Genomic DNA, 10,378 nt, shown 5'->3' with positions numbered 1-10,378 from the left:
CAGTCATGCATATGGAAAAAAATTTCAAATCATTCAAAAAGGTATTTGGTGGAAAGTAAGTCTTTCCTCCTCTGAGCAGCTGCCCCCATCCACTACCCCGTTTCCCTCCTTAAGGGCAACTAATGTAATGGATTGTTTGTATATCTTTCCAAATATAAGCTATGCATTTCTGTAAATCCACATTTACATGTAATTAAGTGTATTTTTATAGAGGTAATATATACATAACATAAGCTTTACCATTTAAATTGTTTTAAAGTGTACAGTTCAGTGACATTAAGTATATTCACATTGTTGTGCTACCATCACCACATTCCATCTCCAGAACTTTTTCATCTTCCCAAAGTGAAACTCTGTCCCATCAAACAATAACTCCCCATTCTCTCCTCCCCCAGCCCCTGGCAACCAGCATTCTACTTTTGATCCCTATGAATTTGACTACCTCTAGGTACCTCACAGATACCTCTAGGAATCATACAGTATTTTTCTTTTTGTGACTGGCTTATTTCACTTAGCATAATGTCCTCAAGGTTTATCCATGTTGTAGCATATGTCACAATTTTCTTCCTTTTCAAGGTGAATAATATTCCAATGTGTGTGTGTGTCTATCACATTTTGTTTTTCCATTCATCCATCGATGGACACTTGGGTTGATTCCACCTTTACGTATTTTTTAATAAACAAAAATTAATTTAAATAAAAGAAGAAGGAAGTTTGGGGGAAAGAGGATTTGATCTGGGAGCTTCCCATGCATTGCTAGTGTTGTAGAAGGACAGAAGGATAGGGCATCATCAACCTCTTGACAAGAGGAGGGAAAACATCCCCTTCTTTGGCAACTGCCCGTGATTCCCCGCCTTCAGCCCCGAGAGAGAAACTCCCCTTTCCTTTCTTTGAAAGCTGGTCCCTTGAGCCCTACCTGGTAACTCAGGGCTCCTTGAACGCAGTACCTGCCTCTTCTGCACCAGGGAGGCCAAGGGCCCTGGGGGAGCAAAGGCCTGCTGGCTGCACGTGTGGCTCACCGTCTTTACAAGCCCCAGGGAAATGGGGTGCTGGGTAGCAGAGGCTGAGCCAGCAGGAAAGCCTTGGGGCCCTGCCAAGTCCCTGGGGACGCAGGTGCTCTCCAGGGGGGAGCCCCTGGGCCCACCCCCTGGAGGGGCCTCCATGAGGGCCCCGTGTAAGGAAACCCCGAGTTCAGATGAAGAACCGTCAGACCAGTTCTCTGTCTCTCACTTGCAGTCCTCCAGTGACAGCCCATTTTTACAAGATGACTTCCACATTTAAAAAATATTTTTTTCCTTTTCTCCCCATGTTTTTGTTATGAAACATTTAAAATGTTCAGGAAAGTTGTTAGAGCAGTTCCATGATTCACTACCTCACTGCAACATTGTTAACATCTTGCCGTGTTTGCTTTGTCTTTCCCTTTCTCTCTCTGGGATATGATATACCTATACACATACATACACGTACATGCGTACAACTCATTTGCACATACATATACACATGTACATACACGCACACACCACACATGTGCATACATACACGCACATGTATACAATACACACATACATGCATGCATATACACACGTATGCACATGCACATATATAGGCAATACATACATGCATATACATACGTATATGCACACACACACATATATCCCTCTACATACACACATCTATATGTACTCACATACACACACACACACACACACACACACACACACACACACACATATATTTCCTCTGAACCTGAACTCTTTGAAAGTAGGGTCATCATGAACTTCACCCCTAAATACTTCAAGTGCATCTCTTAAGAACAAGGACATTCTCTTACACACCTTTAAAGTCTTTATCATACCTAAGAAAATCAACAATAAAGCCCTAATATCATCTAATATTTAAATTTCCTCATTTGTCCCCAAAAGGTCTTTTATAACTGTTTTTCAAAATTAGGATTCAATCAAAATCTACATATTGTACATATTTGGCTGTTATGTCTCTTCAATCTCTTTTAATCTTCAATGTCCCTAATCCACATTTTTAAAAAAAGAACATTGACTATTTGTTGATCCCCACACAGTCGTCTTGTAGGAGACCTGGAAGGCCCCACCTTCTGGAGTTGTCTGTTTTCTTGCGGGATCACTCATCTTCCTCTAGCCCCTGTAGTTCTTGTAAACTGGAAGTTAGGACTAGAGGCTTGATTAGATTCTGGGTTACACCTTTTCTTTTTGTTTTTCTTTCAAGACCTAATTTTTTAGAGCGGCTTTAGGTTCACAGCAAAATTGAGAGGAAGGTACAGATATCTCCCACATGCTTCCTGTCCCCAGGCAGGCGTGGCCTCCCTCATTATTAACCTCCCCCACCTGAGTCTACCTTTGTGACAAATGATGAACCTACTTTGACACATCATAATCACCCAAAGTCCATAGTTTATATTATGGTTTATTCTCTCTTGGTGTTGTATAGTGTATGGGTTTGGACAAAAATATAATGATGTGTATCCGTCATTGTGGTATTATACACAGTATTTTCACTGCCCTAAAAATCCTCTGTGCTCCACCTACTCATCTTTTCTTCCCTCTAACCCCTGGTAACCGCTGATCTTTTTACTGCCTCCGTAGCTTTGCCTTTTCCAAAAGGTCATATAGTTGGAGTCATATAGTTTGTGGCCTTTTCAGATTGGCTTCTCTCACTTAGTAACATGCATTTAAGGTTCCTCCATGTCTTTCCCTGGCTTGATAGCTCTTTTCTTTTCAGCAGTGAATAATAATTCCATTGTCTGAATGTACCACATTTTATCTATTCACCCACTGAAGGACATCTTGGTTGCTCCTAAGTTTTGGCAGTTGTGAATAAAGCTGCTATAATATAGGCTTGTGTGAGGACATAAGTTTTCAACTCCTTTGTGTGAATACCAAGGATCATGATCACTGGACCAGAGAGTAGTTTAACTGATAATGTATACATAATGTAAAATTTACCATTTTAATAATTTTTAAGTGTACAGTTCAGTGGCATTAAGTACATTCATATTGTTGTGCAGCCTTCACCACCATCCATCTCCAGAGCTTTTCCGTCTTCCCAAACCAAAACTCTGTATCCATTAAAAACTAACTCCCCGGGGCTTCCCTGGTGGCGCAGTAGTTAAGAATCCGCCTGCCAGTGCAGGGGACACAGGTTCGAGCCCTGGTCTGGGAAGATCCCATATGCCACAGAGCAACTAAGCCCGTGCGCCACAACTACTGAGCCCGCGTGCCACAATTACTGAGCCCGCGTGCCACAACTACCGAAGCCCGCGCTCCTAGAGCCCACGCTCGGCAACAGGAGAGGCCACAGCAATGAGAAGCCCGCGCACCGCAACCAAGAGTAGCCCCCGCTCACCGCAACTAGAGAAAGCCCGCGTGCAGCAACAAAGACCCAACGCAGCCATAAATAAATAAATAAATAAATAAATAAATAAATTTAAAAAAAATCCACAAAACTAACTCCCCATTCCCTCCGCCCTCCAACCCCTGGTAACCACCATTCTAGTTTCTGTCTCTATGAGTCTGATTCCTCTAGGAACCCCACAGAGTTGTAATCATGCAGTATTTGTCCTTCTGTGACTGGCTTTGGGTAACGCCTTTCGACAAGAGGACTTCCAAGGCGATGCTGTGCACCTCCAATGCACATCCATCAGGAGGCTCATAGGAACTGCAGCTGAACAGGCCCTGCCCGGCCCTGCCTGCAGGCCCCTCCCATCTGGCTGCCCCCTGCTCCCCGACCCACTCTGCCCCAGCTGCTCAGCCCTCTCACCCTTTGCACTTGCCCCTTCCTCCCTGGCAGGTTTCTTAGTATCTTCTGAATTTCAGCTTGCATGTCAGCCCTCAAAGAGTCGTCTCCTGACTACCCAATCCTGCTTCCCCATTGTCACTGTCTATTTTTCTCTGTTTCATTTTCTTCACGGCACTCACAACAGCCTGACATTACCTTGTTTGGTCTTGTTTTTTTTGGGTTTTTTTGCCTGTTTATTGTCTGTCTCCAAGGTAAACATGAGAGCAGGGACCTATTCACTGTTGTGTCCCCAGATCCTGGCAGTGTACCTGGCACGTGGCAGGTGCTTGTATTACTCTCCTCTTGCTTCTGTAACAAATGACTTGGTGGTTTAATACACCAATTTATTATCTTACAGTTCAGCAGGTCAGAAATCCTAAATCAGTCTCAGTGGAGTAAAACTGAGGTGTCAGCAGGGCTGTGTTCCTTCTGGAAGCTCTAAGGGAGAATCTGTTTCCTTGCCTTTCCCACCTTCTCGGGCGCATAGCGTCACATCATTTGGACTTCTGCTTCTGTCATCCCATCTCCTGTCTGAATCTGACCCACTCACTGGCCCCTCTTATAATGACCCTGTGATTGCATTGGGTCCATCCAGAGAATCCAGGAAGTCCCTCTGTTTTTGTTTTAGTTTTAATATTTATTTATTTTGGCTTCTCCAGGTCTTCGCTGCGGCACGTGGGATCTTCGTAGCGGCATGTGGGACCTTTAGTTGCGGCATGCGGTCTTCTTAGTTGCAGCATGCAGACTCTTAGTTGTGGCGTGCATGTGGGATCTAGTTCCCCGACCACGAATCGAACCCGGGCCCCTTGCATTGGGAGCACGGAGTCTTACCCACTGGGCCACCAAGAAAGTCCCAAGGAAGTCTCTGTTTTAAGGGCCTTAACTTCAACACACCTGCAAAGTCCTTCTTACCATGTAAGGTCACATATTCACAAGTTTGGGGAATTAGATATGGACATTTTGGGGGGGTTCATTATTCTGTCGACCAAGGGCTCAATAAATATTTGTTGAATGAATGAATGAGTGGATGGATCCCTCTACAAATGGAGTGCTGAGTCCTGAACTCCAGGATGGCTTATCCACTTACAGGCAAGGCCCCTCCTCCTCTGAGCCTGGGTTTCTTCTTCCACTAGGTGTGTTCTGAGCACCCACCATGTACCCCACTCTTGGTAGACCCTGGAATGCCAAGACAAATAAAGGGAGGCCCCACCTTCTAAGAGCTTGGAGTTTGGCTTCTGGGAGGAGACTGAGAAAGAGGAAACCTGACGTAGTCTGTTCAAGTCCACGTTCTAGGTCACCTCAGAGAATTTTGGAGTCCTGAGGGGGTGTGTTTACCTAGAGGGTGACATTTCAAATGGCTCTTGATGCACGAGTAGGAGTTTACACGGTAGAGAAGTGGCAAGGGCATTCACAGCCAGGGACAAACCACAGACCTCTTTGAGAAACTATGAGGACTGTGGATGTGATTCCTCAGGGGAGGGAGACCAGTTGGGCGGGAGCGGTGGGGTCGTGTCCGGAATGGAGGCCTTGAGGGCCAGAATCAGGAGCATGGGTTCAGGGGGCCACAGCAGGGTTTTGAAGCAGGAGAGAGGCATGTGCAGCTTTGAATCCGGGCTACTCACTCTGGTCACTGCAGTGTGGAGAGGGGAACGAGGGGCCAGCATCTGAGCCTGAGGTGGGGGTGGCCTGGACTGGGCAGGGACAGTGGGGATGGAGATAAGGGGACAGATCCGAGACAGACTGAGGTAGTAGAATCAGTGGGACGTGGCAGTAGATTGAGAAGGGGGTGGGTGAGGAAGAGCGTGGAGACAGCTGCGAAGGAAGAACAGGCAAGTTGGAAATGTGTGGAAGCTGTTTACAGCTGTTGAGTGGACCATGAACTGGCCCAAGCTGAGACTTTGTGAGAAGCCCTAGAGGACACCGGTGATGGGGCAGAGAAGCTAACCCAATGGGTTCATAGGCTTCTCCCTTTGAAGACAGATCAGTGATGAAGCCTTCATCAAGATGGGCCTCAGTTCCAGGTGAGGGTTTAGGGCTGTTTGGCTCCTGTCCACATTCTCACTTGATTTACAAACAACCACTGGGGTAAATACGTAGGACTGTAAAACCATCTCCCCCATTTCTAGATGGGTAAACTCAGTCCCAGAGACATCCAGTGACATGGCCAAGGCCACACAGCCAGCAGACCCCAGGGAGCACAGGCCTCCAAGAGGCCCAGCTCAAGGGGGATTTTGCAAGTCTCTTGGGACCCAGGGGGGAGGTCAGTGTGGGGGTCCCCTTTGAGTGGTTCCTGGCCACAGAGAATTTCCTTCTCTTTGGAGGAAGTGGGAGTTCTTCTTTCATAATGTGAATGTCAGAGATTCTGGGCTCACCGGTGACTAAGAGTGTCTGAGGCCTGTGGGTGTAGCAAACACTTAAATACCAGAGCTTCCTGTCCTTTGGCGATTGTAGACACCTGAGCTGGGACACAAAGGACAAAAGTATGGCCAGCCTGCAGACCCCACTCCTGGCTGCCCTCATCCTCCTTGCTATGATACTTCAAGCAACAGAGGCAGGTGAGGTTGGGAAGAGGGAGGGCTCTCTGCAGAGGTCAAGGTCAGATACTGGGGTATCTTCCTCATGTGGTAGAAAGAGCACTGAACTGAGAGCAGAAGACCCCAATCTGCCACTGGCTCTTGGGCTAGTCCCGTTGCTTCTCTGGACCTCAGTTTACACATCTGTTAAATGGATAGTCTTGAAGGCTTGGAGTCTAGGATCTATCTCAGCTGGGCTCGGGGTTGTAGTGGGCATGGCCCAGGGTCTCCTACTCCAGAGAACTCAAGGGTAGGGCCTTGGGATGTGGAGAGGGAGCCACTGAAGGAGGCCAGCTGGGGTGGGTAAAGGCAGGAGCAGGGGTAAGAGATATTCCCTTGGAAAACTAGTCCTGCCCTCTCACCACCCCATCTTTCTCCCGAACCTGCCCTCAACACTGGGTTCCTGACTTCTCTTTCCACCCCAGTGTACACTCTTCTGCCCTACGATGGGGAGGGGAATGAGCACTGGACTGGGAGTCAGGGAGCTAGGAACAATAACTGCTCAGTTATGGGGTTCCTGAGCGCCTTCCCTGCATTACAGGCCCCACAGAGTAGGTACTATTATTACTCCCTGGGTCTGAGGAGGAAATTAGGTCTCAGAGATGTTAAGTGACTCAGGGCAGAGCGAGACTCGAACCCGGGTTTCCGTGCCTGGACTCTGCCTGAGCCCTTGTCCTGACTCTCCAGGGTCATGCTGTGTGATCTGGGCAAGTCCTCCCCCATCTCTGGACCTCAGCCTCACCATTTGCATCATGAAGGGGATTAGAGTAGATGTGAGTTGAAGGGAAGTTCTCAGATTACCTGGGAAGTTCTTCAAAATGTCCCCCTGATTCAGCAGGGCTGGGATTAGGCCCTGAGCTTTTCTGACAAGCTCCTAGGTGATGTTGACGGTGTGGGTCCACAGACCTCAACTTGAATAACAAGCTTCTAAGGCTCCTTCCTGTTCAGCGTCTCTGGTCCCATCTAGAGCTTTGGGCATTGTTGATGCTCAGTCGTTCTGAATCCCTCTCCCTTGAGGTGACCAACGCAGAGTGTAGACTTTGGGCACTTAGTGGCTTCTCAGAGGCCCCAAGAGTGGGGACGTTGAGGGCCCAGAATCCTCTGGACACCAACCTTCCACATGAGAACAGAAAAGCTGGGTCAGAGGTTAGGGCCAAGGGAGAGCAGCCTGTGACTCCTCTGAGCACGCTTCCCCCCCAGGCCCCTACGGTGCCAACGTGGAGGACAGCATCTGCTGCCGGGACTACATCCGTCACCCCCTGCCCCTGCGTTTGGTGAAATATTACTACTGGACTTCGGACTCCTGCCGGAGGCCTGGCGTGGTGTGAGTAGGAAGCCGGGGAGGCAAGACCTTGGAGAGCTTGATGGGTGTGGCCTGGGAGGCTCCAGGTGCACGTGGGTGGGGTGCACCCAGGGATGGAGGAATGCAGCTGGGCATCCAGATGTCGGCTGGGAGCACTTGGCTGAACTACATGGCTCAGCTGAGGCTTGGGTGTACAAGAAAAAAATCATGTTATCATTCAACAGATATTATCAGGCACCTCTTACGTGCCAGGCAGCGTGCCAGGTTCTGAGGATGCAGAAGGTGCCGCTCCACGCCGGCAAGGCAGATAGGTAGTGCAGAGCTGCCGTAGAGTGTAGGGCTCAGGGTACGGGCAGTATGCCTGGTTCCACTGAGTCAGCAAAGATGCTCCCATCAGAAGCATCTTGGATCCCCAGTGCCCTGGGAGTCAGTTATGTGAGGCAGCCTATTCTTACCAGGAGCGTATTAAGAGCTGACACTAAGTGCTTCCTCAGGGCCAGGCACTGTTCTGAGCATGACTGTTTAATTCTCACAATGATCCTACAAGAAGGTGCTATTCTTTCCATTTTACAGATGGAGAAACAGGCTCGGGGCAGGGTGAGGGGAGAAGTGACTTGCTCAAGGTTGCCCAGGCTGGAACCAGGACTCCTGGGTCCTTGTTTAGGGCTTTCTCCTAAGGTTCTTATTCTCCTTTGCTGCTTTCTCTCAGCTTCTCTGCTTCCTTTTCCTCGGCCGGGAGCCTGCCCCCGCCCCCTCCCCCTGCCCCTGCCCCTGCCCCTGCCCCTGGCTGGGTGACGGGACCTGTCCTTTCTGGGGCAGCCCCTCTGGCTGCTGCTCTGGTTCCTCAGAGCCTGCTGCCTGCCAGACCACAGAGTGGGGGGTGTTTGAGCTTGGGGACTTAAGACCCCCTTTGGGGCCCTGTCATCTTCTCATCTTCATCCTTCTCACTCATCTTCCGTCCCTCAGAGGGGTCTGTGGGTAAAACACAAGAAGGCTGAAACGGGAAGGTCTGCCACAGTTCTGGACACTTCAATACTGGGCCTCAGTTTCCCCATCAGTATAGCGGGAGTGATCACTTTCATTTATTTTTTTAATCAAACATGTGGAGAGTGCTTGTTAAGTGCTAGGCACTGTTATAAACGCTTTATAAACATTAACTCATTTAATCCTTCAAGCAACCCTATGTAGTAGGTATTGTTACAATCCCCTTTTTACAGGTGCATAAATGTGCACAGCAAGTTATGGGGCCTCTCAAGCATCACAGGGCACAATAATAGTAAGTGGGAGGTGTACTACTCAATGCCTGGCATATAATAGATACTCAATGAGAGATGGTACACATGTGATTATTGGATCTTGAGCCAGAAGGGATTCTAGAAAGAATGTGACTCAATGAATGAGAAGATCAAAGCTCAGAGAGGGTCTGAGCCTTGTCCAGTGTCACAAAGCAGGCAGGGCAGGCTGTCCACGTGGCCAAGATCAACGCTGCTTTGCTGCCTTCTTTGTTCTTTCTGTTCATTGGTCATCTAGGTGTGTGTGTGTGTGTGTGTGTGTGTGTGTGTGTGTGCAGATCAGGGGTGTTTGTTGCAGCTCTGGCAAAAGTGGAAGCCTTAGCCCACTACTGCCATGTGGTCTTGGGCTACTGTTCACCTCCCCTCTCTGTGCTCAGGTCTCTCAGAGGGGCCTGGATAGGGATGCTCGTTCACAGCAAGCACGATGAGTCAGGTCTTACCAGCTCTGGCACTTAGGCAAGTTGCTTTACCCCATTGGGCCTCACTTTCCTCAGCTATGAAGTAGATAGAATATTGGAGGCTCATAGGGTTGTTGTAAGGATTTATTAAGGAAATCAATGTTAAAAGTTCAGGCCAGGTCCTGGCACAATTATATATCACCTACCGTCTGCTGTGCACTGTTCTGAGCACTCCAGTTTATATTAACTCAACAAATCTTCATCAAATTCCTATGAGGTTGGACCAGAATTATCATGCCCATTTTACAGATGTGGAAACTGAGGTTCAGAGAAGTTAAGGGACTTGCTAACATGTGGCAGAGCTAGAATTCTAATCCAGATAGGCTGGCTCCAAAGTTCATGCTCTTGGCCACTACCCAATACTCTCTTCCAAAGCAATGTCAGCAAAGATTATGTGACTCCTGGGCATTCTATTTCCTGGCCTGACCTGTCACTCATGGCTGGGGCTGAAGGTATGGGAAGTCCTTGCTGCTTATCTCCCCCTCTCCTTCTTAAGAAATGTGTTTGCCTACAGCAGGTGACTCATAATTGCTAAGGTTCTGCAGCGGGGCTGTGGCATCCTTGCTGCATGCTAATGGGGCCTCCTTGTCTCCCTGGTGTCTCTGCCTTCCAGCTTGCTAACCGTGAGGGACCGAGAGATCTGTGCTGATCCCAGACTGCCCTGGGTGAAGAAAGCTCTCCAGAGGCTGGACCAATGAGGCAGGCCCTGCCCTGAAGACCGTGGCCTTGGCTCCTCCAGGAAGGCTCATGGAGCCCCACCTCCCTGCTGTTACAGCTGCTCCCCCGACACAACCCTGTGCCAACAACCCTCTCAGCGGTCCCTGATCTTGATCTCTGCAGCTGTCACTCCCAGCCAAGCCTCCAACTGTCACTCTCATCTCCCCACTTACCCTTCCAACCCATCCTCTGCCCCACCAAAGCCAGAGGGTCCACAGTCCTGGT

General features: G+C 48.9%; 1 protein-coding gene across 1 annotated transcript; it reads left to right on the top strand.

Annotated features, from left to right (window-relative positions):
* Positions 1-3,651: 3,651 nt before the first annotated feature.
* CCL22 (C-C motif chemokine ligand 22) lies at positions 3,652-10,134 on the top strand (the record flags this gene model as incomplete). The annotated part of the gene is made up of 3 exons (XM_082369116.1): positions 3,652-6,365; positions 7,584-7,707; positions 10,050-10,134. The coding sequence occupies exons 1-3, from the start codon at positions 6,293-6,295 to the stop codon at positions 10,132-10,134; spliced, it is 282 nt and encodes a 93-aa protein (XP_082225242.1). The 5' UTR covers positions 3,652-6,292.
* Positions 10,135-10,378: the final 244 nt, after the last annotated feature.

This window comes from Balaenoptera borealis (assembly GCF_965194805.1).
Source record: "Balaenoptera borealis genome assembly, chromosome: 19".
Lineage (NCBI taxonomy): Eukaryota > Metazoa > Chordata > Mammalia > Artiodactyla > Balaenopteridae > Balaenoptera > Balaenoptera borealis.
This window is presented reverse-complemented; position numbering and strand designations above follow the sequence as displayed.